The sequence below is a fragment of the Anarrhichthys ocellatus genome, unplaced genomic scaffold (genome assembly GCF_004355925.1).
Source record: "Anarrhichthys ocellatus isolate YVR2014 unplaced genomic scaffold, GSC_Weel_1.0 scaffold1, whole genome shotgun sequence".
Taxonomy (NCBI): Eukaryota; Metazoa; Chordata; class Actinopteri; order Perciformes; family Anarhichadidae; genus Anarrhichthys; species Anarrhichthys ocellatus.
In genome coordinates, this window is record NW_022280031.1 from 18,516,609 (window position 1) to 18,542,293 (window position 25,685).

A 25,685-nucleotide genomic window follows, 5' to 3' on the forward strand; every position below is an offset into this window, starting at 1 on the left:
CACACACACACACACACACACACACACACACACACACACACACACACTATAGATTGTCTGCTTCATGTTCAGTGTCACTGATAGTTTGTGATAAAACAAAATAACTGAGTTTGACAATATCTGGTTCTTTGATGAAAAGCATTTAGGCCAAAGGAGATCAGTCAACTACGACTCCCAGGGTGCACATCATTAACAAACAGCCAATCACAGTGCATCATGTTCTAGTATGTGCAGAGTTGTGTGCAGAGTTGTGTACCTGTCGTCTCCATTTCTCTGCTTTCGGAAGTTCATTGCACTCCGATGCCAGAAAAGGTCTCCTCTCCTGCAGACAGGTGAAGACAGGTGAACATCATCATACAGACAGACAGGTGAAGGTGAGCACTGAAGCTACAACGAAGCCACATAGAGGCTACAGTGAGGCTACAATGGTGTTCAACACATGCTTTGACGTACTGAAGAAACGGTACAATACTTCATGTTGTAGAAAAGACTAGAACACAGAGTAGAACCTGACCTTGACTTTTCCCTCCTCCAGCTGAGCCTGTCTGAACCGAGCCAGAGCCGTCCTGAGAGACACGGAGGAGGAACACAGTTAAAGACAGTAGAACCACAGTTAAAGACAGTAGAACCACAGTTAAAGACAGTAGAATGCCACAATCCTTTTTGAGCTTGAACTTTTAGTTTCCTCATGTGATATTAGTGATAAATCTATTCTGATGATCAATTAATCATTTTTGAAACATTTGTTGGTTCCAGGAACCTTAAAGGATTTATCAACTCATCGAGAAAGTCTAAATATTAATAAAAGCAGCTGTTCGATTGAATTATTAAACATCCAAAATGAATTATGCGTGTGTGTGAGGAAATATTGCTTTGAGTACAGAGTACACAGAGTATATACAGAGTACACAGAGTATATACAAAGTACACAGTAAATACTTACATGGCCTTCTCAGCGTTACGCGCCTGTGGAAAAGGACAGATGTTATAACAACACATGAAGAAAACATCAAACATACAGACAATCTTATTAAATCATTATATAAATGTTATGAATTCAATATAATTCAAATTATATAACCTGAGACTGTATTGTATAATAAAATCTAATAAAATAAATTGCTCAAAGGAGTATTTAATAAATTGAGAATTCAAACCAGAAGCTAGTGAATATTTAACTGGCTTTAAGAGACTGTTGAAGTTAGCATGCTAACTAGCCTCACTAGCCTAACTAGTCAGAGTCAGACTGGAGATCAGCTGCTTACCATTTCTGCTGCTGCTGCTTTTTTATGTGTTTATGAAGAATCCGTTTATTAAAAAAGCACGAACTGAGGGGAAACTAAACGATCCACACACGCCGACACAAACAGGAAGTACTTCTGCGGCTTCTTCTCCAGCTTCCGGTTTCGTGACGTGTTTATCGCCCCGTCACTGCCTCCTACTGGAGAGGTCTTAATCACCCTCCACCACCATAACGTACAATACAATACGCATAAAACAAATACAAATAAACACACACATATCTAAACCAAAATACATACAAATATAAAATAAAAGTTATAAAATGAAAATAAAAAAGATGAACGTATGAACGAACTAAAATTATTATGCAAATAAAAATGTAAATACGAAAAAATAGAAAAATAGAAAACATAAAATAACAATAATATAAAATAAAACCAAATTAATTAATTTAAATTAATAAAATAAAGAATACATAAAAAATATCTTTATAATATTCTTTGCACTATTTATATGTATTTACAATTTGCAGGAACAAACTTCCCAATTACTATGGAAGCTCATTTCTTCCAGGAAAAGAAAAAAACATTATTAAAGTTCGGCATGATGAAAGTTTAAATATTTATGTCTTACTTTAAACTCATTCAATCAAAGCTTTCGCTCACTCTCCTTATTTTAAATTACTGATAACAATGAGTAAGCCTCAATACATAAAATAGTTCCTTTCAGGAAGTATCTTGGTAATTCATTAATTTGTAAATGACAGATGTGTTAAATAAATGTCGTTTTGTTGTTGTTGTGAAATAAATTGATCAGACAAGAGTGCGTCTCGGCTCCATCGTCTTTCTCCTCTTTCATGTTTTTTATTCTCAGGTTAAATTTACAGTCTGCAGTACAACCAAATTACATTTTTACAGTAGCTCTGAGTGATATACAAAAATAACATTTGGATGTTCTTGTGAAAACATTCTCTCTCCAGACTTAAAATTGTGTTGTTATTTTTTTCTTTCAATTATTACTCTTTTGTCTTCATCGGTGAGGTGATCCGTCTGGTCCAAAAAGCAACAAAATGCACCTTTAATTTATGAATTATTAACATTCCTTCTGTTGTCTGCTGTGACCTGATTGGCTCATTTGTTTCCCTTTGTGTTAATAAAGTGTCCAGACTCGCAAGGTGATTGGCTGTTTGCTGGAGGCGGGGCCAATCACATTCCTTTCAACAAACTGGGTTTTGTCCAGAACAAGAAAATAAAGTTAACCCCCACCCCCACACACATGTTATTTAGTTTTTCACTCTACTCTCTCTAAAACAAAGCTTTGCACATCATGACACACTAAAAACACAAACTCAGTTTTTTCTCATTCATTTTTTTTGGTTTTTTTAGTGTCCGTCCCTTCCCCTTCCTCCACCTGCTCTGACTGGCTGCTGTGAGGCTGACTGACAGGCCTCTGGGCCAATGACAAGAGGAGGATCACAGGAAATGAATAAAGAGAAAGAAAGAAGAGATGAAAGAGGGTGAGGGTGGCTAGACGGTGGCCTCGATGGTGCACTCCTTGGCCAGGTGACCCGACTTCCCACAGTTATAGCAGTTCAACTCCGATGCCTTGCTGCAGTGCACCGCAACATGGCCGATCTCCCCACACCTGCGGCAAACACATGCACTGCTAACACCGCTGACAATGCTAACAATGCGAACACTGTGGAACCAGCAAGTACAACAACACTGAAGAGACTCAAAACTAAACTGAACCGTACTTCTTTGCTTTATTTACCTCCACTGCAGTTAGTTTACCTGTTGTATTAGTTTACCTGTAGCTGTTAGCTTACCTGTAGTATTACTTTACATGTAATTGTAAGTTTACCTGTAACATTAGTTTACCTGTAGTATTAGTTCACCTGTGGCATTATCTTACCTGTAGTGTTAGTTTACCTGTAGCTGATACCTGTAGCTGTTAGGCTACATCCACACAACTACTCCGTCCACACGGCGTTTCAGCATCGTTTTCTAAATGATCTCCGTCCAGACTAAAATGCCTGAAAACGAATATCACGTGACTATTCACGTGATACATAAAATCTTCCTCTATAAACTCAAACAGACACATTTCGTGGAAAGTTTTAGAAGATTTATTTTTCAGACTTAGTTACAGCGCTGCAGGTGTTGCTCTATCTCTCTCTCTCTCACATCAAATTTACTTTAAAATGAACACTTACATATAATGGTTTACTAGATTATGGGTCCATAAATGTGGTCAACACACGTCTCTCACTCGTTCCCTCTCGGTTTCGTTGTTGTCTGTTCTCACTCGTAGCTCTGCTGGTGGCTGAAGTCTGTCTACTGGAGAGCAATTCATGTTTTGTTCCTTTATAGTTTATCTGCGGACTTCACAATAGTTGTGCAGAACAAAATTAGCATTAACAAGGACAGGAAAGTCCTCTGTTTTGTGTCCATCACCCTCCCTAAAGCAGCTAACCGTGCTCCGTAGGGCTGATAACCCCGCTGGTCCCGCCGCTCACTAATCGCTCCAATAACAGCTGCTTCCTCCGCAAAAATGCAGACTTTAACTGGACAACGGCTGCTAGTAAAGACAACAAGGTCAGCAACACCTGTAATCAGTTGTCCATGTTGAATTAACCTGGTAGTCGATCGGTAATCAATGTTGTCGTTTGTGATCTTCCGGGAAAGATCACGTGATAGGGGTGTGACGAATCAGGGAAGGACACGTCGTGACTGCTAAGAATCAATCAAGTAGCGAACGCAGGTGTGGGCGTCATCGTTTCCAAACTTATCCATTTTCGACCGTCCACACGAATACGCAACCCCGGCGTTTTCAAACTCCTCCATTTTCGGTGCTCGAAAACGCCGGCGTAGTGTGGACGCTCAGTGTAAACGTAGCAAAACATACGTGTTTTCAAATGGAAACGGAGTAGTGTGGACATGGCCTTAGTTTACCTGTAGCTGTGAGTTTACCTGTAGCTGTGAGTTTACCTGTAGCTGTGAGTTTACCTGTCGCTGTGAGTTTACCTGTCGCTGTGAGTTTACCTGACACTGTGAGTTTACCTGCAGCTGTTAGTTCACCTGCAGCTGTTAGTTCACCTGTGGCTGTGAGTTTACCTGTAGCATTTGACCTTCTCGCAGCATTTCTGGATGTGTCCGAAGCCGCCACAGGAGTAGCATTTCTGCTCGTGGGCATGGTTGCAGTCCCTGGCCATGTGTCCGGCCTTCCCACAGTTGTAGCACAGCTGCTCTCGCTCCTTCTTGGGCTCCTTGCAGTCTCTGGAGATGTGACCTCCTCTGCCGCAGTTATAACAGGCTGCAGGGACGATAGCAGTCAGGGGTTAGGAAATGGTTAGTTATAGAGTAGTTTAGTTTTAGTCATGAGTTAGTGAAGTGTTGGTCATGGGTTAGTGAACTGTTTGTCATGGGTTATAAAGTGTTGGTCATGAGTTAGTGAAGTGTTGGTCATGGGTTAGTAAAGTGTTGGTCATGGGTTAGTAAAGTGTTGGTCATGGGTTAGTGAAGTGTTGGTCATGGGTTAGTAAAGTGTTGGTCATGGGTTAGAGAAGTGTTGGTCATGGGTTAGAGAAGTGTTGGTCATGGGTTAGTGAAGTGTTGGTCATCGGTTATAAAGTGTTGGTCATGGGTTAGTAAAGTGTTGGTCATGGGTTAGAGAAGTGTTGGTCATGGGCTAGTAACGTGTTGGTCATGGGTTAGTAACGTATTGGTCATGGGTTAGTAAAGTGTTGGTCATGGGTTAGTGAAGTGTTGGTCATGGGTTAGTAAAGTGTCGGTCATGGGTTAGTGAAGTGTTGGTCGTGGGTTAGTGAAGTGTTAGTCATGGGTTAGTAAAGTGTTGGTCATGGGTTAGTGAAGTGTTAGTCATGGGTTAGTGAAGTATATGTCATGGGTTATACAGTGTTAGTCAAGTGTTAGTTCAGCAATAATAAAGTGTCAGTCAAGTGTTAGTTAAGCGTTAGTAAAGTCTTAGACATGGGTTAGTCAAGTGTTAGTTAAGTGTTGGTCATGGGTTAGTAAAGTGTTATGTTGGTCATGGGTTAGTAAAGTATAAACAATGGGCAAAGGGTTAGTAACGTGCTAGTTAAGTGTAAGTAATGGGTAAGTTAAGTGTTTGTAACATGTTCGTCATGGGTTAGTAAATTGTAAGTGTTGGTCATGGGTTATTGAAGAAAGTTAGTCCTGTTGGACACTGTGTGTGTGTGCGTGTGTGCGTGTGTATCCTCACCGTCCTCAGTCCTTTCACAGTCTCTAGCGACGTGTCCGAGTTCCCCACATCGATAACAGAACAGATCTGAAACACACGAACACACACAGACTGATTAAAAGTGTGTGTGTAATGTTTACTAAAGATATCTTTATTTATCATTCAACACAAAGTACTAAAACTAAATTCATTCATTAATCTGCTCAGAGGTAGAAAGTAACTATGTATTTCAGCACTTCACTTCTTAAAACTAAAATACCTCAGGGGCTCATACCATAGTATTATAATAAAATAAAATATAATATATAATAAAATAACAGCTCACCTTTGCCTCTTCCGCGACCTTTCCCTCGTCCTCGCCCGCCGCTCGGACAGTTCTTCACCCAGTGACCACTGCGGCCACAACCGAAACACTCATTACTGCTCATCACCTCTGCAACGGCTGGGGCAGGCAGACAGACAGAAGACAGACAGACAGACAGACAGGCAGAGAGAGAGAGACAGACAGACAGACAGGCAGAGAGAGAGAGACAGACAGACAGACAGGCAGAGAGAGAGAGACAGACAGGCAGGCAGAGACGTAGAGAGACAGACAGAGAGAGAGACAGACAGACAGACAGACAGACAGGCAGGCAGAGACACAGAGAGACAGACAGAGACAGTGTAAATGTCTCCTCTGTCTTCTGTCGATCACTTCACACTGTTTACATGAACATGTTTGTTCACGATTTACTAGAAAACTAGAGGACATAATACACATGTGATGAGTTCAGGTGCTCAGGTGTTTTCTGTTGTGTACAAACTGAACTGAACTGAACATTCTGTGGGTCCACAACAGATTCTCTGATCACAGGAGGATTTAATGATTAAATTAAACTTTTTTTTGTTGTTGACCAGCTGACATCACTTCATCAAACATTGTTCTCCAGCTAAACATTTTATTTACAGCAGCAGTGCGATAACATCCTCTGATGATTCAGGTGTTGTCTGTTGTCACAGAGTAGCTGATGAGGGACCATCGAGGACCGGACTACCCCCGGCCTGACGCAGCTATCAGGCGGCTAGATGCGGCCACCAGCCGGAGGTCTCCGCTCGGGGATAAACTCATAAAACAGTCCCTCCTCCGGCTCAAATTGCAGGTTCCCCCGCTGTGTGCACCCTCCTCTAAACAGGCCCAGTGCTAAACATGCTAGCAGGTTATCGTATGCTCCACAGCGGGATAAATGCGCTCCCTCTCCGGGTGAGTAACCGCGACAGAGCGGCTCGCCTGCAGCCCGGTGGTGGTGAGCCCGCTGCGGGGAGAGAAAAAGCGGATTGATGATCGGCCGGAGCTGAAACTCACCTCAGACCACCGAAACTGTTTTGTTTTCTCTCTTCTACGGCACCACGTACACACACACACACACACACACACACACACACACACACACACGTCCTGCTGCATTCAGCTGCCGCCGGAAAAGTCAGAAATATCAGGACAAATCCCATGCATTGTTTTATTTGAATGTAGGCCTACATCTATTTATTGATTGTTAAATACTGCATGCAATGTAGTGATGATTTAATAAAATAACAATCCACTCAGCACAATTTCCTCCAGCTCCCAGTACTTCCCATTGATAATGTTCACTTCCTGCCATTTTTGGGTGCTCAGTTATCTTATTTTGAATAATTAGATTTAGAGACTAATTTAGTAAAAGTGAATTATTGACCGTCCAGTAAGCATGAGTACTTTTGTTTACTATATTTGATGACATTATATTCAAAATCAATAGAATGGCTTTATGGTCTTTAGGTTTGACGGATTAATTTTAATTATACAATGCAAGTAGGATAAGGATTCAGAGATTAACCAAAGATCTATTCTTGACTCTAAAGATCCAGACTTGTTGTTTACAGGTAAATTCTTAAGAGTTTGGATTGCAGATTCTTTATACATCAATTAAGCCTCTCTCATTCATAAAACCAATCATAAGAAAGTTGTCTCTTTCTTTCATATGGGTCAGCTTGAGTGAGGATGATCTTCCTGCTGAATTTGTTTTTTAGAGTTGGTGTTCCTGCTGAAAGACAAAACTCTGCATCAAAGTTTTTTGCATGAAGAAACAATGCCTTTAATTTATTAATGTATCTCTGACATTGAGCATTAACTAAAACAGAGCTTAATATAAGACATCATAAAACAGAACTATAATCACTGTAACCTGAGTTGTAAAAGTTTGTTATATGCAGAAAGCAGAACTCCTGTAGCTGAAACTGAATAGACAGTCAATATATCCCTTTATCCACAAAGGCTCTTCCTCCGACAAAGTAAACAATCTTCTCGACAGGCTTGCTGGATTACTGGCCATGGTCGGTTGAGTTTTCCTCAATCCTCTGGAGTAAGATCTTCCTTGAAGCAGATAATTCTTTTCCTCAAGTATTTAGAGTGTTTGGCCATGTTTGAGACCAAAAATGTCTCATAGGAAACAAAAGATGACATTGGGACTTGTTCTTTTGCTCAGTGTTTTCTTCCAAGCCCAGGAACCAAATCAATCACTTCTAGAAATGTCTCTTTAAAGCCCGGAGCAACATTTTGACAGAATGACGATCACCTTCATTCTCACCTCCTCTTCCGATTCAGGCAGACCAAGTTGGCGCAAGTTCCACATTCTTTAGTAATTCGCCAAGAGAAAGACATTAGAGCTGCTCAATAGACCAATTGAAGAGCTTTGTTCCTTGATAGCTAGCTTGAGCACAGCTGTCTGCCATTTCTTGTTCCATTTTAACTTTCCTTGAGAATTTTATCGGATTCCCTTCCAGTGGAGAAAACCTGATAATATGCCCTCTGGGGTTCCCTTCTATGAGAGAAAACTTGATTAACTTCTCTCTAGGGTTCCCTTCCAGTGGAGAAAATATGATTAACTGCCCTATAGGGTTTCTTTCCAGTGGGGCAAATCATAAAGTGCCCACTAGAGTTCCCTTCCATTGGAGAAAATGGGATGAAGTGCCCTCTAGGGTTTCCTTCCAGTGGAGAAAACGTGATTAACTGCTCTATAGGGTTTCCTTCCAGTGGAGGAAACGTAATGAAGTGCCCGATAGGGTTTCCTTCATGTGGAGAAAACATGAAGTGCCTTCTAGGGTTCCCTTCCAGTGGCAAAAATGTGAAGTGCCCTCTAGGGTTTCCTTCCAGTGGAGAAAACATTATGAAGTACCCTCTAGGGTTCCCTTCTAGTGGAGAAAATGTGATGAAGTACCCTCCAGGGCTCCCTTCCAGTATATGAACTGAGCTGTTAATGACTTAATGAGATGCAGGTGAGCAGGTGTGTCAGGCAACTGTAGGGTTGATGAGAAAAGTGGGAACAGGTGAGTAGATTGGGTGGGGCAGTCAGGTGATGGGGAAAGGACGGAAAGTCTGAGGTCGTCTGGTGGATGGATGGGAAATGGCAATAAAGGGGCCTGAGAGGAGGGACAGAAAGACAGACTGTGAGACTGGTCAAGCTGGCATTTGGTTTTACCACCAACATGTCCGGCAAAAAGAGGCGAGAGGAAAATAAATCCTGGTTCACCAATCTCTATTCAAAAGTAGTTTCATTGAGAAGAAAAAAACATTTCATTTCAACATTATTTCTTTAAATTTCAGAAGAAAGATAATTTTTCATGTATTTATTTATTTTATGTTTGGGTATTACTCCTCTTCTATTTGTCACAATGAAAATAACAATTAAATTCACATTTTAAATAATCTCTGAACGCCATCACAGTGAGGGGGGGGCGGGTCTTTACGGCTGGCAGCAGGAAGTTTATGGATTACTGATTACTGAGTGAGATATGAAAGCAGTCAAAGGTCACAAAGACGACGACTGAAAGAATATACAAACAACCTTCAACAGCACAACTGTTGCAAAAGAACCGATCTGCTTCAGGAAACAAGAACCAGACACCGTCAACTGAACTGAGGATTGAGATGAAGAGTTAACCAGGAAATAAACGTTAAACAAACACACAGTGAGTTTCAGCTTCAGTAATCCTATGTTCAGGTTTTAGAGCCACAACATTGACGAGGACTCAAAAAATGTAAACAAATCTGATTCCTACATGTTTTTTTCTGAGCGTGATAACTTTCACTCTGGCGTTTTATGCACAAATTGATAATCTATTTAGAGAACTGGATGTAAATAAAAAATCAATACATAGGCCAAAGAAAAATATGCAGCATTTATAGGTAACACAGGTGAACACACTCCCAGGTGAGTGCTGAACATGTAATATCATCAGGTGAAGGTAAGTCCGTCAGCTCAGAGCAGACACAAAAACTAAATACTCTGCTGGTTCTCCTGCTAATGCTCCTTCTTGTTCTCATTCAGGTTTGGTTCTGCTTTCCAGAGACTCGTATGGCTTCTTGCCTTGATGAGCAAAAGTTGCCTCTTTTCTTTTAGGGATTTAAGTTTTTGATTGTTAAGAAATTGGGTTTCACTGTGTTGGTTCCTCTGCTGGTTCTCCTCAAGGTTTCACTCTGTTAGTTCTCCTGCTGCTTCACCTGCTGGTTCTCCAGGTTTAATTCTGTTGGTTCTCTTCAAGGTTTCATTCTGTTGGTTCTCCTCCAGGTTTCACTTGGTTCCTCTGTTGGTTGCCCTCAAGGTTTCACTCTGTTGGTTCTCCTGTTGATTCTCCTCCAGATTTCCATTTGTTCATTTTCTGTTGGTTCTTCTCCAGGTTTCCATTTGTTAGTTTTTCTGTTGGTTCTTCTCGAAGGTTTCACTCTGTTGGTTCTCCTGCTGGTTCCGTGGTTTCACCCTGTTGGGTCTTCTTCTGGTTCTCCTCCAGGTTTCACTCTGTTGGTTCTTCTGCTGGTTCTCCTCCATGTTTCACTCTGTTGGTTCTCCTATAGGTTCTCCTGCTGGTTCTTCTCCTGGTTCTCTCAGCGAGTGGCCATGCTGGGAAGAACAGGACCCTTCAGTGGACGTTGCAGGTTTGAGCTCCAGCAGTCCCGTCACTCCTTTTCCTCCCCTCCCCTTCCGCGTCTCAGACTCCATTACCCAGCAGGCAGTGAGAGCAGGAAGTACAGGACTGGGCAGGAGGTGGAGCCGATGAGCTTAGCTCATGTCAACCGCATCTTAAAGGTGAGTAAGATCTGTAATTCAAGGTGTCAATCCAACAACCGGTCAAACCACTGATCTCTCCCTCTTCTGTTACCAGGCCAACGAATACAGCCACACCCTGCCCAGAGGCCCCGCCTCCCATGGTGTTCTGGGTTTCCATAGCAACATGCTACCATCCAACCATCCCAGCGAGGACCGCCGGAGCAGCGCCACCTGTCTGCCGGGCCGCGGCGGTGTACTGTTCGGCGTGTTCGACGGCCACGCTGGGACAGCCTGCGCTCACGCCATCAGCCAGAGGCTCTTCTACTACATCGCGGTGGCAACGCTGCCGTTGAAGACGCTGGCGGAGCTCGAGCGGGCGGTGGAGGAAGAACGGGCCGTACAACCGTTGCTGGAGTGGCACAAACATCCTCAGGACCACAACTGCCCCGACGGTGGAGCGATCTCCTTCCAAAGCCTCCGGAACTACTGGCAGGAGAGACTGGCGGGTGAAGAGGAAGAAGAAGAGGAAGAGGAGGTAGGGTTGGCTACTAGAAACTGAAATAAAAGCATTTTTTAGTACATGTACCAAATGTTTTCGTGGTTGCCTCGTGGCTCGTTGACTTCTGATCTTTCAGTTCCACTGACGGGAAGAGAGCGCAGCTTCAAAGCTGTCGCATGTTGCGATGTCATCATCTGTCTCCTCTCTGATTGGCTGCAGGAAGGCTGTAGGGTGACATCGGCGCTGGTCAACGCTTTCCGTCACCTGGACTATGACCTGTCCGTGGAGGCCCAGGTCCACCTGTCCATGTCTTCACCCAGGTCCTCATTCTATGGTCAAACTCCTTCTGCTCTGCTTTAAAACTCCTTCACTGTCACAGTTCCAATCGAAAATGTAAAAAAGCTACAGTTTCATGTGTGTTTAATTTACAAGCTAAACAACAGTTTTTTCTTCTTTTTTTAAGTCTATCCGAATGAAACACGAACATGTCTGTGTGTTTATGTAAAGAGTTGTTGGTAAGAGTATAATCATCCTGGCTGAAGATAATATGAGTCTTCAATAGTTTGAGTTACTCAAAACAAGCGTAGCTCTTTTTCACTACAAGAACCACAGACTGTATATAAGAAGTGGATGTAGTCATCGTTATGTCATCCATTGGTTTGTGGACTGACGTTATGAAGCCTTGAGTTCGGCGACGTCATCTTGGATTACGACCGTCGCCATGTTGTTATTTCCACAACCAATGAACTGAAGTTACCATATTTGGACTGTGGAGGAGTGACGAAGAGACGCCGTATAGTCTCTGGTAGCGGCAGCGACCTGTCAATCACAGTAATCCCCGCCCTAAAGCATCCCCTAATTTATGGTCTATTTGACTCTAAATGGACCATAAGTTACTAAATGAACATCATGCTGTATTGAAGAAGACTTGAAACTAGAGATTGAGACCATCAACTCATGTTTACAATGTTTACTGAGGTAATAAATCAAGAGAGAAGTAGAGTCATTTTCTCATAGACTTCTATACAACCAGAGGGGTCGCCCCCTGATGGTCATTAGAGAGAATGCAAGTTTTAAGACATGAAGCATCGGCTTCACTCGGCAGAACCGGAGGTTGCCGGCTGACAACAACATACTGATAAGTTGGTTCCTCACTGAACCTGAACCAGTAAGATACTTAGATCTCAGCCCAGATTAATTATGTTCATATTGGACAATTCTCTGTTACAGCTACACCAAACATTTTGTGTCCATGCAAGAAGGAGTGTGTTCTTTGTGTAGAAAGGAGGACAGTATGCTGCATAATCCACTGTTTTCATTGGCTGCTTTCAGCTTTAGTCACCAGGTGATCTCTGTCCACAGACGGGTGTCTCTCCCTGGGGAGGCGTTGTCTCTGTCCTCCCCCCTCCGGGTGGCGCTGTCCGGCAGCACGGCTTGCATCGCCCACGTCTCCAAGGGCGTCCTGCACGTGGCCAACTTGGGTGACAGCAGGGCCGTCCTGGGCGTCAGGGAGCCCAACGGGAGCTGGTCGGCGGTCAGCCTCACCAACGACCACAACGCACAGAACCCAGACGAGCTGCAAAGGATTCTGGGGGAACATCCGCCGTCAGAGCGGAAGACGGTGGTCCGCCACGACCGCCTGCTGGGTCTGCTGCTGCCCTTCAGGGCGTTCGGCGACGTCCGTTTCAAATGGAGCGCAGAGATGCTCAGTCGCATCTACGAAACGCGACAGGACGTCCTGTCTGCGGTCGGCGAGGTGTTCCGGACTCAGCCACCGCACTACCTGACCCCGCCCTACCTGAGCGCGCAGCCGGAGGTCACGCTCCACCGCATCACACCTGCCGACAAGTTTCTGGTGCTGGCGACTGACGGACTCTGGGAGCTGATGCACCGACAGACGGTCGTCCAGCTGGTAGGGGAACAGTTGACAGGTAAGAAAACTAAGATCCTCACCAAGTCTAATTATCATCATTTACACTTTAACTGCCAGTTCAACTGCTTTCATCATTTACACTTCAACTGTGTAAACATGCATAAAGCGTTACTTGTAAATGACAACAGCAGGTGAAATGTAAATGATGAAAGCAGTTGAACTGGCAGTTAAAGTGTAAATGATGACAGCAGATGAAGTGTAAATGATGAAAGCAGTTAAAGTGTAAATGAAAGTAGTTGGAGTGTAAATGAGGAGCACTTGAACTGGCAGTGTGAACAGTGGAAGTGGTTTATTGCTGTCCAGGCCTTCAGCAGCAGAGACCCATAATGCCCGGGGTGGGCATGACACTGGGCAGCCTGCAGCACCTCCTGCTGGAGAGGAAGGGGCGGGTCCTGTCAGTGCTGGAGGACCAGAACTCCGCCACCCACCTGCTCCGTCACGCCCTGGGGGATGACGGGTATGGAGCGGTGGCACCAAACCATCTGGCCAAGATGCTGAGTCTGCCGACAGAGCTGGCCAGGAGGTACCGCGATGACATCACCGTCACCGTCATCCACCTGAACGAGCCCGACCTTTAATCAGGAGATCACCTGCTCGGTAACCACCCAGGTGATAAATTAGTAACTTGTATTTTTATTCTGAAGATTTGTTACATGCTTGTCTGTTGCTCTTTGAACTTAAATAATAAAGTTTTGGTTAAAGTTCCAATTCTTTATTCCTGTCATTTCCACAACAATTACAGAGTATCAATCGTTGGCTATTGCGATTTTCAGCGTACTTTAGTCAAATTTGAGGTACTTGAACTTCCCATTTTATGCTGCACCACATCTGAGAGGGAAACGTGATCTTGTTTGTGTATACAAAGTATTTTAAAACGGTTTTAATTATAAATACAATTAAAACAAAGACCTTTCAGGACCGTGAATGCTCCACAATTCTCTAAAAGAGAACATTCTGCAGAATGAGTACTTTTACTTTTGATATTTTAGTACATTTTACTAGTATTCAGGACTTTTACTTGCAACAGAGTAATTTCACACGGCGGTATTGTTGAGTTTGAAGTACTTATATATATTGCCTTAATTTTATTTATTTAGCTAGTATGTCATTTGTAAAAATTAAACATTGCAGGAAAAGTGAATGATATACTTTATATAATATAAATACATCTCATATCAAACTATATGCTCAGCCTCACATGCCAGTGAATGGAAGTAATGATTACAAATATCAGATTTTAAACATTTGTCTTCAGTTAGGCTACTTAAGTGGCTCTAATATCTGGAGCTGTAAACACCTGCTCACAGGTGTCTCATTCAGCCAATCAGAATGCAGTATTCTCAGTGAGCATAATACAAAAAGAACACAGCAGCTGACAGTGACTTCAAAATAAGATTTAATAAAGGATTTTACAAAATCAAATTCTTAGAAAACACTTCAATACCAAACAGACTTCAAACCAACCAATCAGCTGACACCGTCATCAGCCGGTCTCCCCACAGCTCACAGAGCTCAATCATTGGACGATACACAAAACAGGCCACGCCCAGAAATTCTAATGAGAATGAACAGGAAGTAAAACAGGAAGGAAAGGAACAAACAGCGTCCCTCCTCTCAGACCTGATAAACAGAAGTGAAACTGACTCGTCCGTGTCGACCAATAGAGGAGGAGGATGTACAAAAGTCCGACGTCCAATCCGAGTGTAGCGTCGTTGGCGAGTCATCGTCTCGGGGGCAGGGCCATCGGCAGTGTGGTGGTGACGGACTCTGGGAACAGGTTGTGGTAGGTGGGCAAAGGGATGTAAGCCGCCGTGATCATCTTACCTGAAAACAACAGGTGAGATATCACAGCTGCTCTCTGATTAGTCCACAGCACAGGTTTCATGTGACAGGTTCTCTTACCAGCAAAATATCGTCCGTGTAGAGCGTTGACGGCGGCCATGGCAGCAGGGATCGACGGACACTTGACGTAAACGTTTCCCTGTAAACAAGCAGAGGTCACAGGTTTAAGTGTGACACACACACGCACACACACAGGTAATTAGTTAAGTAGAAACCAGTAGAATGTTGACCCAATGAAACTTAGTAGAACCAGATTACAGAGAAAAAATTAGGGACTTAAGGTGAGAAGTGAAAACCAGTCAGTTCCTTGACCGGACTTCTACCGCCTCCCTCGACCGGACTTCTACCGCCTCCCTCGACCGGACTTCTACCGCCTCCCTCGACCGGACTTCTACCGCCTCCCTCGACCGGACTCCTACCGCCTCCCTCGACCGGACTCCTACCGCCTCCCTCGACCGGACTCCTACCGCCTTCCTCGACCGGACTCCTACCGCCTTCCTCGACCGGACTCTACCGCCTTCCTCGACCGGACTCTACCGCCTTCCTCGACCGGACTCTACCGCCTTTCTTTACTAACCTGAGCAGAGTTCTTGTCAGTGTAGATGTGAACGACTCCTCCATGTTTGTTACACTCCTCTATGACATCATGCTGGATATCCATCTCCCAACCAGGAGCTTCCTCACTGAAACACACAATGAATTGAATGTTAGTGAAAACCTGTAAATGACACACACAACTCAACACAAACCAGCAATTATCTGTGAACCCAGATGTGAGGCAGAGTTTAATAGTTAATGAGTTTAAAAGGTACCGATTAGAGGCTCATTTATAGATGCAACTCAGTATATAAAATAAAAACATAATTAGAAATCACAAGAGAGCAATTAAACAATACTCTCATGACGTGACAGTACATGAGAAAGTATTATAATACCGTCTACTATAACGGCATACACCACAATAACATAACATGATGAAGTAAAAATACTTACTATTTGCTTGTATTAATGTAGAAATATCATCTAGTACACCACGTTATAAAACAGTACAACATATAGTATATAAAAGAGAATATAAGGTCATATATAGTCATATATAAATAGCGTATAGCAGACAGGTGTGTGTAGCTAACCGGGTTGAACATGTTGTATAGGTGTAGAGACAGACAGGTGTGTGTGTGCGTGTACCTGTTGGGATTGAACATGTTGGACAGTTGGAAGCAGTGTGTGGCGAGCGGCTGAGAGGGAAGATTCATAGGAGCGGAGTTCATGTTGCGACTCGGATTCATGGCAGCTGAAACACATTTTAAAAACTTTATTTAAAAAAAAAAAAAAAAAAAAAAAAAAATCACATTACACACACATTAACATCCATCGAGTCTATCTATTTGATTTCACACCATGGTCTGAGTGTTTACTCAATTCTGATTAATTTCTGATAATTTAAACCTCCTCAGTGGTTCCGGTCTGTTAACCGTCCTAAATTAATAGAACGTATTGATTTAAATTTTTTAGTAAATATCAGTTATTCCGTAGTTTATCTACATATACTGAGGGCTAAACTGTATTTCTTTGTACATTCCGTACCGCGAAATACAGTGTGTAACGAGAGTAAAGTTGAGCGAATGTACCATGTGATCCCGTATTCTGTCGTTTCTGACAGAGTTACAGCTGGGAACCTAGAGCACGGATGTGTGTGCGTCTGTGTGTGCGCGTGCATGCGAGCGTACCCGACACAGCAGCCATGGCTCCGAAAGCGATTGCCCCACTCATCTGCAGAGCCTGCTGAGCGGCGGGAGGCATCTGTAGACCAGTACCTGCTCACAGGTGAACCACACACACACACAGGTTAAAGGTGGATGTTACAGGCGGATGTTGCAGGAGGATGTTTGTATAATTTAGTGTCTCACCCTCAGCGAGCCGGGCCATCAGCTGCAGGCGTCCGGTGGTCCCGAGGTCGATGCCGGAGCGTTCGAGCTCGTCGCTGTCGAGGAACGAGGAGAAGGCGTCGCTCCGCTCCGTCACGTTACCCACCTTCATGGGGCGACCTGCCAGCTCGAAGCCGTTCAGCTGCTCCAGAGCTTTCTTAGCACACTCTGCGTCTGCAAACTGACAGACAGACAAACAGAGAGACAGGTCAGAGGTCATAAGGCAGACAGGTGAAGAGGGGGCAAGAGGTGAAGAGGGGGCGAGAGATGAAGATACATTTTATAGACTGAATGATGAGAGAAGATAAGAAGATCAATAATTGAAGGTGATGAAGACAACACAAACTCACAGTGATGAAGCCGTAGCCTTTAGAGGTTCCTGAGTCACTGTCCATCATCAGCTGGATGCTCTCAATCTGTGAAGATAAACAACATAAACCACCCGTCTCACTCACAGACTTTACCTGCACATGTGTTTGTGTACCAGTGTGTGTGTGTGTGTCCTACCCGTCCAAATGGCTCAAAGATTCCCCTCAGCATCTCCTCGGTGATGTTGAAGTGCAGAGAGCCAACATACAGCCTCATTGGTCCTGATGTTCCCTTCTGCAGGTTAGCTGCTGCTGCTGCCGCCGCTGCTGCTCGGTTCTTCTCTGCCTGCGCGCGCGTGCACACACACAAACACACACACACACACACACACACTTAACTCAAACTTTATTGTTATTGTGGTATAAATACAGTTACAAACTTGGTTTCAGTGTTTCCCTCAAAAACACTTTGACATGCCACCAACCCTGTGATTAAAGGACAACTAGCTCCACCCACTGAGCCACAGCCGCAGGTGTTTTTGTGTGCGTGTGTGTTTACCTGCGAGGCCTGTACGATGATGGGAACTCCCAGCAGCCTTTGCCCCGTCAGCCCAATGGCCAGAGGGACCGAGTTGGTCTCCACAAACTCGATGTAGGCGATGCCCTTCGACTTGCGGGAGTTCCGGTCCGAGATCATCCTCACGTCCCGAACCTGCAGAGGCACCAAAAGCATCCCGTAGAGTTAAACTCAAACAATAGCTACGTTTTTGTGTCTTGCAGTTTCACTACACAATGTCCTCTAATACTACAGCACTGCACTGTAGTAGATGAATGACAATAAAGTCTAAATGGGCTTTTATTGTGAAGCAGAGGTGTTTACCTTCCCAACAGCAGAGAAGAAGTCCTCCAGGTCCCGAGGTCGTATCCTGGCTGCTAACTGCATACAGAACACGGTCCGGGCGTCACGCTCCTCTGGAGTCAGGTTATCTACGGGCTTCCTGCACACACACAACCACAAACAAACACAACAAAACAATCAATCTCACAACAATTCTGCATGTTTAGCTGTTTCGCTCATCAACATTTAGACATAAACTGACCTGAGTGGACTCTTCTCCTTCCTGACGGGACTCTTACTCTTCGACCGCCTGCGTCTAAAAACACAAAACAAAGACACAGTCAGAGTTTATTCTGAACTATAACTATAGAAATATTTATGTTACAGACAGGTCTTTTATTTGTTTTATCATCAGTTAATAAACTATACAAAATAATGCTTTGCCAAATGTTTTTTTTTTTCTTTCTACATTTAAGGCTTTCTTTAAATTTGATCACCTAAAAAAACGTTATTGTGGTTCATTAATGTCATGGTGCTGTTAGATTGCTGCCTTTTGTGTGCTGAAAGATGTCATTTTGTCAGATTGTCAACGTTATGAACAAAGATTAAAAGCTTTGAACTATTCCGTAGAGTCCTGATACAAACTCAACTCTTCCTCCGTTTGTCTTCATAAATTCTGTAAAATGTTTCCCCGGTCATGTCCCTTCCTCCAGAATTTTCACAATAAAAGTTTTGGATCCTCCTTTATATAAGTCAACATCAGACTTCACTACTCACTGCTGGTGGTGGTGGTCTCTGTAGCGGCCCCCCCTCTCTCTGCTGCCGCGACGCTCTCTGCTACGACTTCTTCTCTTCTCTCGGCTGCGGCTGCGTTTGCGCTCTCGGCTCCGACTGGGCATCTTGTCCCGGCTGCGCTTCCTTTCGCGGCTGCGCTTCTTCCTGCCGGAGACAAACACACACAGCAAATCAGAGCACGGCCTGAGAGGGACACTCTTTTAACTCGGAAAAGACACTGACAGACACACAGACAGACGAGACAGGAAGACAGACAGACGAGACACAGCAACAGAAAGGAAGACAGACAGACAGACAGACAGGAAGGACGGACAGACAGTAAGACAGACAGGAAGGACAGACAGACAGACAGACAGACAGACAGACAGGTGTGTTTACCTCTTGGGGCGTTCCTCCTGTCCGTTAGGGCTCGGGTTCTTGGAGTCCTCCTGAGGTCAGAGAACAGCGTAAGGAGGCAACATACAGGTTCAAACAGTCTTATATAAACTTACATATAAATGTGGTTCTATGTGAGCTGTGAGGACCGTAGAGACCTGACTGGACCAGGTTCAGATGTGGTTCTATGTGAGCTGTGAGGACCCGTAGAGACGTGACTGGACCAGGTTCAGACGTGGTTCTACGTGAGCTCCAGTAGAGACCTGAAGGGACCACGTACAGATGTGGTTCTACGTGAGCTGTGAGGAGCAGTAGAGACCTGACTGGACCACGTTCAGATGTGGTCCTATGTGAGCTGTAAGGAGCAGTAGAGACCTGAAGGGACCACGTTCAGATTTGGTTCTATGTGAGCTGTGAGGACCAGTAGAAACCTGACTGGACCACGTTCAGATGGGATTCTATGTGAGCTGTGAGAACTAGTAGAGACCTGACTGGACCACGTTCAGATGTGGTTCTATGCGATGACCAGTAGAGACCTGACTGGACCACGTTCAGATGTGGTTCTATGCGATGACCAGTAGAGACCTGACTGGACCACGTTCAGATGTGGTTCTAGGTGAGCTGTGAGGACCAGTAGAGACCTGACTGGACCACGTTCAGATGTGGTTCTATGTGAGCTGTGAGGACCAGTAGAGACCTGACTGGACCACGTTCAGATGTGGTTCTATGTGAGCTGTGAGGTCTCACCTTCCTGTATGGAGCGTCCAGCATCGCCTCGATGTCCAGGTCATCTGCCATCCTGCTGCTGGTCTGCACACAAACAAACAATCAACGATTATATAAACATTTAGCATAACTAATTATTAAAACAGGCGAATTTATGAAGAAAGATTTTGTGAAACTTTTACTCAAATCAATCATGTCACTGATCTATATTTTGAGTATTTTAATACTCAAAATACTTTGACTAAAGGAAATCATACTTAAATAAAAACGCCAGAAGTAGCTTCATATATTCTGAGTACATTACTTCTCATAATACTTTGACTAAATTTAGTAGCTAACTAGTACTTCAATACAAGTAGCTTCATTGATTCTGAATACTTTGATACTCATAATACTTTGACTAAAGTTAGTAGTACTTCAATACAAACAGCTTCATATATGGTGAGTACTTTCATGATCATAATACTTCGACTAAAGTCACGTGACACAGTTTTACAGCTCGCAGGTTAAACTAGCTAAACACGGCTAACGGCTAACAGCTAACAGCTAACAGTTAGCCGTTAGCTTCCGGAAGGCTATGGAGCAACGAGCCGGTATCTAACGTTACTACCAGTATCTACGGCTACCGGCAGAACAGCACGTGAGCAGAGCGGAGTTTTACCTGGACACACAGCGGCACGCGGAGGGTGATTTAACGGTCGGTCTGGTGGCTAACGGTTGCTTCTTAAAGCTTTGCCCTCGCGACGACACACACGGTGCTTGCTCTAAATGGCGCTGTAGGGAGCCTCTCGCTGTTATCGCGAGATCTTCCAACCCGCGAGATAATAACAAAACAGTGATCGCTTCTGACCCATCTGTATCCGAACCTATGGAAGCCCATCTATGGAAGCCCAGTAGTGGAACTCAATAAATAAATACAATTAACTTTGTAATTTTTTTTATTTTTATTTAATTTAATTTTTGTAAAAAATAGCTTATTGTATACTGAATACTTTGCTTCTCATAATACTATCTCATACTTATGACTTATCTCATACTTATGACTTACTATCTCATATTTATGACTTATTATCTCATACTTAAGGATGAAATGCTAAGTCATAATTATCAGATACTAAGTCTTTATTTTGAGAACATCTCTCATTTTGATTTACAGGATCTGCATTTTTTTTTATTCACAGTTGTGGAAATGGGCTTAACAATCTGACTGGAACATGAATACGTCGATAATTGTTATTACATTACCATTTTCTATAATAATCACCACAGTTTTCTTTTCTTTTATTATTTTTACTTTTATTCAACATCTTCACCTCATTCCAATAGAGCACATTGAAATAGAAATCAAAGAAAGTAACACAACATGCAGCAGCCCCACACACACCGCCGCTGGACTTTAACTCCTTGTGAGGACTCATGGTGCGTTCAGGGACACTCAAAACTTCTGATGTTGTCTTCTTCGTGTTTCTGACTCTTCAATGACAACAACAAAAAAAAAAATCTCATCCTCTTTTGGCTCGTCAAGTCTCTTTTGGGACATCACACGGTGACATCATCAGTTTCTTAAGTCTCCCGTCAGCCAATCAGATGTCGTCCTGCTCCACTCGCTCTCTGGAGGAAACCCACCTGCTGACAATCACTTCCTGTTGATAGAAAACACCTATTTTTTCACTCCGTTTCCTATTTTGTCTGATTAAACTTCATCACTACTACTTTACATGCACAGTGATACGACGCCATTATTTTTCTGTCGATCAATTAGTCAATCATTTGACTTATTGAACAGCTGGTGCTTCCTGTTATCTACCTGAACCTTCAGTCTGCTCAGACAGACAGGTGAGTCCAGCTCAGCGTCTGATAGGTCGGCTGGATAGATGACGTAACACAACATCAGCTCCTGTAAAAACAAACACAAAGAAATAAAAACACCTGAATCAAATCTCACCCGACCTGACGTCCGTCGACTCGTTACCTTTGAGACGTTGGAGGTGATCCTGCTGAGAGCCGCCAGAGAACGCCACGAAAACGGACGCAATGACGAGCCCCTGAAGGCATCGTCAACCCGCTCAACTACAACCGAATAACTACAGGAAGAGGAGAGGGACAATTTGTGAAGATTAGAACATTTCTATCAAGTTGTTTTGCAAATCTTTCTTGGAAACTTTTTGGGAATTGCGGACTGAAAGTGAAAAAGATTATTATTCTTTATTTTAATTTTAAAGCACGACATGTGTGTGTATGTGTGTGTGCGTTACCTGGCGTGGTAGAAAGGTGGTCCTTTCCTATACAACACTGAAAACACACAGAAAAGAGAGAATCATGTAAATTGTGACAGACTGAATGTTTATCTCACTTCAGGCTCCGCCTCCTGTGCGCTGATGATTGAAAGCTGTCAATTATGTGTCCAAGTCACCTCAGACACTGGAGGATCATGGAACTGGTCCCAGTTTGAAACTGGTTTCTAACAGGGAAACTGTGTGTGTGTGTGTGTGTCTTACCGAGGTCCACGCCGTACTTGGCCCCGCCCCCAACTTTAGGGACCCACCCCCTGCTTCGACAGTGCTGATAGGCTGTGAACGAGCTCACAAAGTCGGGCCGCAGGGAGCGGAACTTTCGCCACAGCTGGATGATTGACAGAGGCGTCTGACCAATCACAGAAGAGGATATGGCCGATGTCATTAAATGAGTGAAACATTTTTTTGAAAGGAAGTTTTATTTGTTATTTATATTTACTCATAAAATGTAGAAACAGGAAGTCAAACAAAACATGGAAATGCAATTAACTCCGACAGACAGACAGACAGATAGTTACCTGGTTCAGGTAGACAGACAGACAGCCCAGACTGTAGACCAGGAAGAATGCCTGTACACAGTTTACAGAATGACCCTTTAGCCATTCAGATACAAATCAGATCACTATCTGAATCTGTCAGCAGACAAATTTCCCCTTGGGGATGAATAACGTATATTTCTATTCTATTCTATTCAGCTGAGGATCATGGGTAATGTAGTATTTATAGACAGAAACAAGCTGAAAAAAAAGTGTAACAAAATGTGATGGTTAGTGGGAGTGTTGGTGTGTTACCTCCTCCAGACTGAGTTGCAGGTACTCTGTGAGAGAGAAAGGAGTCCGCCGGACCTCCCTGACCCCCCCACACACCTGCAGACACAACACACACACACACACACACACACACACACACACACACACACACACACATCCACACACACTGATTATTCACACCAACACACCTGCAGACACTGACACATAAGTGTCATCTGGAGTGAGACGTCAAAGTCAAGATAATAATGAACATAAAAAGTCTGAAGACTCACCTCACTGTCTGAGACCACTAGGACAAAACCAGGACCCGGAACCAAAGGATCCGGGTCAGGACCAGAGTCAGAGTCAGAGTTGAGGTCAGGGTCTAGGTCAAAGTCCTGATCTGAGCCGGGATCAGAGTCCTGGTTTTGCTCGCCCAACCTAAATGTTTAGGAGAAGAGAGAGAATCTGTTTTCCTTTTTTTTGTAATTTAAGTGAGCGGACCCTTTAAACCCGGATTAGTTTAAAGTGAAATTCATTGTACAACAATTAGATTTATCCCCAAGCGAAGAGCACCACTCTACCTGCAGCTTCTCTTGGCCTCCGGCTCGACCCCTGACCCCGACCGAGGCCTCTTTGTGTGGGGACAGGCCCCCCCATTTGGTCCTGGCTCCTCCCCTCCACTCGCCTCCCTCCTCACATCCTCCATCTCTACTGGCTGAGAGAGGCTGAGCACGGTTTGATTGACAGCGTCTTCATCCAAACCCTGAGCAGAGAGCGCGGAACCTGCCCACCTGAGGAGCTCTTCGTATCTGCAGAAGAAGAAGAGGAGGAGGGTTTTTTATTTGTGAGAAAAAGCCGAGAGGATGTGATGTCATCATGTGAACAGACAGGATGTGATGTCACTCACCTGGACTGTGAGATGACAGGTAGAAACAAACCTTCGTGTTCTGTAACAAAACCAGAGAGCGGCTGACTGCAATGAACAGTGCTGATTGGACGAGACTGATGATGAGGTCATGGTGTGTGTGTGAACTCACGTTCCCATTGGTCAGAAATGCTGTGGTCCGGTCTGGCTCTGGACAGGACGCCTTTACCAAAGTAACCCTAGAACAAGACAAGACCGTGATGTAGACTAACTCAGACCTGGTTTCACGCAATGTGGACTAACTCAAATCTGGTTCCACGCAATGTGGACTAATTCGGACCTGGTTTAACGCAATGTAGACTAACTCAGACCTGGTCTCACGCAATGTGGACTGACTCAGACCTGGTCTCACGCAATGTAGACTAACTCAGACCTGGTCTCACACAGTGTAGACTAACTCAGATCTGGTATGACGCTATGTGGACTAACTCAGATCTGGTTTCATGCAATGTGGACCACCTCAGATCTGGTATCACGCAATGTGAACTAACTCAGAACTGGTTTCACGGAATGTGGACAAACTCCGACCAGGTTTTAGAGGGATTGGATTAACTCGGACCTTATTTTATATGACGTAGATTGTATCAGACAAGGTTTCACATGCTGAGGATTAATTCAAACCTGTTTTTTTAAGGATTTGGATCAACTCAGACCTGGTTAGAGGATGTGGATTAACTCAAATGTGGTCTAGAGGATAAGGATTCATTCAGTCCTTGTTTCAGATGATCTGGATTAAATCAGATCTGGATTCAAGTGATATGGACTAAATCATGGACTTTACATAAAGTGGACTAACTCAGACCTGGTTTCACCTGATGTGGATAAACTCAGACCTGGTTATAGATCTTCTGGATGTGGTCCGGATGACAGACCAGCACGTGTTGGTTGATGAGCTCCGCCCGGAAGTTGCTCGTCTCCCCCGGACTGCGGATCACCGGCAGCGGAGCCACGTACTCCTCGTGGACCCGCGTGCGTCTCCGCGGAGCCCGAAACTCCGCCTGCATGTTACCTGGTCTAACGGGGATCGGGTCTGACCAGAGGGAGCTGTAGTCCTCCACTGGATCCGGACTACTTTTTTTTTTTTTTGCGGATTTATTTTGCTGTGGGACGCTGCGGTGTCACCGAATTTGTGTCCGGTAGGGAACTGCCGGCCTCCTTCCGATAGGTCCTCCTTCAGTAAACTTGCTGTCTATATATATTTTTAAAGTCTAACATAAGTTAAAATTACATTTCCTAAAAGTCCTGTCAGAAGAAAAAAAACCTGAAAAGAAAATGAAGTATTTTTTTATGTTCTATTTTTATTCGAATTTTTTTGTTATTCCTTATTTATGTTTTGAATCAGAGGCATTTCTAGGAATTAAAATAAATAAAACATCTCCAACAAATAAACAAATAAAACCCAAATTATCTGAATTCAGAGGTCAGTTAGGGGAAGACATTTCTGTGAACGGAGCTGGAGGAGAGAAAGAGGTTATTTTGGATAAAGAGGCAGCAGAAACATGAATGTCTTTTATTTCGGAGTCTCGGGGAATGTTTTTTTGTTTTTCAATGAAAGTTAAATGAGTCAAAGTTCATCTTAACTAAATAGTTGTTGATCTATTAGAAGGGTTTACAAGTATGTCTTCTTATGATAGCAAAACGTTTATCTTATTTACATTATGTTCACATTATTTCCCTTTAATTAATAAGACAGACAGACAGACAGACAGGAAGAAACTATGTTTTCACAGCTCAAACATATTAATACAAGAGAAACATACAAGTACACACACAACATATACACGTGTATTTTTCATTTTATTTTAACTGCTGTACATATTAATGTAAAAGGCAACATGTTGACTTGAATACTGTGAAGATATTAAAGAAACCTGAGCTCAAATGTCATCTGCAGTTCAGGTTCAAATGTGATGAACATAAACTGTTTACTTATATAAGCTTATA

At 43.6% G+C, this 25,685-nt stretch overlaps 6 protein-coding genes across 9 annotated transcripts in view; 2 read left to right on the forward strand and 4 right to left on the reverse strand.

Moving 5' to 3' along the window:
• The window catches only part of isy1 (ISY1 spliceosome associated protein), a 3,829-nt gene extending 2,301 nt beyond the window's left edge, over positions 1–1,528 (reverse strand). The window contains exons 1-3 of the mRNA XM_031854299.1: positions 944–1,528; positions 515–566; positions 257–322 (exon numbers count right to left, since the gene is read on the reverse strand). Of these exons, the coding sequence (XP_031710159.1) occupies positions 257–322; positions 515–566; positions 944–1,017 (192 nt within the window). The 5' untranslated portion in view covers positions 1,018–1,528. The remainder of the gene's footprint in view (positions 1–256; positions 323–514; positions 567–943) is intronic.
• Positions 1,529–2,069: 541 nt separating this feature from the next.
• cnbpb (CCHC-type zinc finger, nucleic acid binding protein b) lies at positions 2,070–6,933 on the reverse strand. Of its 2 annotated transcripts, none has more exons than XM_031846916.1 (5): positions 6,413–6,933; positions 5,792–5,908; positions 5,488–5,553; positions 4,359–4,557; positions 2,070–2,886 (listed from the first exon to the last, which is right to left on the reverse strand). In XM_031846916.1, the coding sequence occupies exons 1-5, from the start codon at positions 6,483–6,485 to the stop codon at positions 2,769–2,771; spliced, it is 573 nt and encodes a 190-aa protein (XP_031702776.1). In that variant the 5' UTR covers positions 6,486–6,933; the 3' UTR covers positions 2,070–2,768. The 2 variants fall into 2 exon arrangements, with proteins under 2 accessions (XP_031702776.1, XP_031702787.1); XM_031846927.1 differs by having other exon boundaries at positions 6,809–6,850.
• A 2,241-nt stretch (positions 6,934–9,174) lies between these two features.
• LOC116383212 (pyruvate dehydrogenase [acetyl-transferring]-phosphatase 1, mitochondrial-like) lies at positions 9,175–13,663 on the forward strand. 2 transcript variants are annotated; one of them, XM_031846869.1, is made up of 6 exons: positions 9,175–9,450; positions 9,810–10,565; positions 10,642–11,061; positions 11,245–11,345; positions 12,388–12,956; positions 13,262–13,663. In XM_031846869.1, exons 2-6 carry the CDS (start codon positions 10,377–10,379, stop codon positions 13,534–13,536), a joined length of 1,554 nt encoding a protein of 517 aa, XP_031702729.1. In that variant the 5' UTR covers positions 9,175–9,450; positions 9,810–10,376; the 3' UTR covers positions 13,537–13,663. The 2 variants fall into 2 exon arrangements, with proteins under 2 accessions (XP_031702729.1, XP_031702738.1); XM_031846878.1 differs by having other exon boundaries at positions 10,334–10,565.
• A 674-nt stretch (positions 13,664–14,337) lies between these two features.
• Positions 14,338–20,555, reverse strand: LOC116383222 (RNA-binding protein 39-like). 2 transcript variants are annotated; one of them, XM_031846893.1, is made up of 15 exons: positions 20,432–20,555; positions 19,792–19,854; positions 19,048–19,097; positions 18,652–18,813; positions 18,137–18,190; positions 17,917–18,034; positions 17,596–17,748; positions 17,236–17,382; positions 17,079–17,144; positions 16,711–16,909; positions 16,531–16,617; positions 15,989–16,094; positions 15,378–15,483; positions 14,861–14,939; positions 14,338–14,782 (listed from the first exon to the last, which is right to left on the reverse strand). In XM_031846893.1, the coding sequence occupies exons 2-15, from the start codon at positions 19,840–19,842 to the stop codon at positions 14,679–14,681; spliced, it is 1,482 nt and encodes a 493-aa protein (XP_031702753.1). In that variant the 5' UTR covers positions 19,843–19,854; positions 20,432–20,555; the 3' UTR covers positions 14,338–14,678. The 2 variants fall into 2 exon arrangements, with proteins under 2 accessions (XP_031702753.1, XP_031702762.1); XM_031846902.1 differs by having other exon boundaries at positions 19,048–19,531; positions 19,581–19,854.
• A 530-nt stretch (positions 20,556–21,085) lies between these two features.
• On the reverse strand, positions 21,086–24,936 carry tsen2 (TSEN2 tRNA splicing endonuclease subunit). Its single transcript, XM_031851706.1, has 12 exons — positions 24,575–24,936; positions 23,854–23,920; positions 23,724–23,763; positions 23,398–23,625; positions 23,107–23,254; positions 22,856–22,930; positions 22,583–22,633; positions 22,269–22,413; positions 22,026–22,062; positions 21,743–21,854; positions 21,578–21,667; positions 21,086–21,413 (listed from the first exon to the last, which is right to left on the reverse strand). Exons 1-12 carry the CDS (start codon positions 24,743–24,745, stop codon positions 21,354–21,356), a joined length of 1,224 nt encoding a protein of 407 aa, XP_031707566.1. The 5' UTR covers positions 24,746–24,936; the 3' UTR covers positions 21,086–21,353.
• Positions 24,744–25,685, forward strand: part of mkrn2 (makorin, ring finger protein, 2) — a 16,117-nt gene continuing 15,175 nt past the window's right edge. Inside the window, exon 1 of the mRNA XM_031850220.1 lies at positions 24,744–24,769. Within this exon, the coding sequence (XP_031706080.1) occupies positions 24,744–24,769 (26 nt within the window). The remainder of the gene's footprint in view (positions 24,770–25,685) is intronic.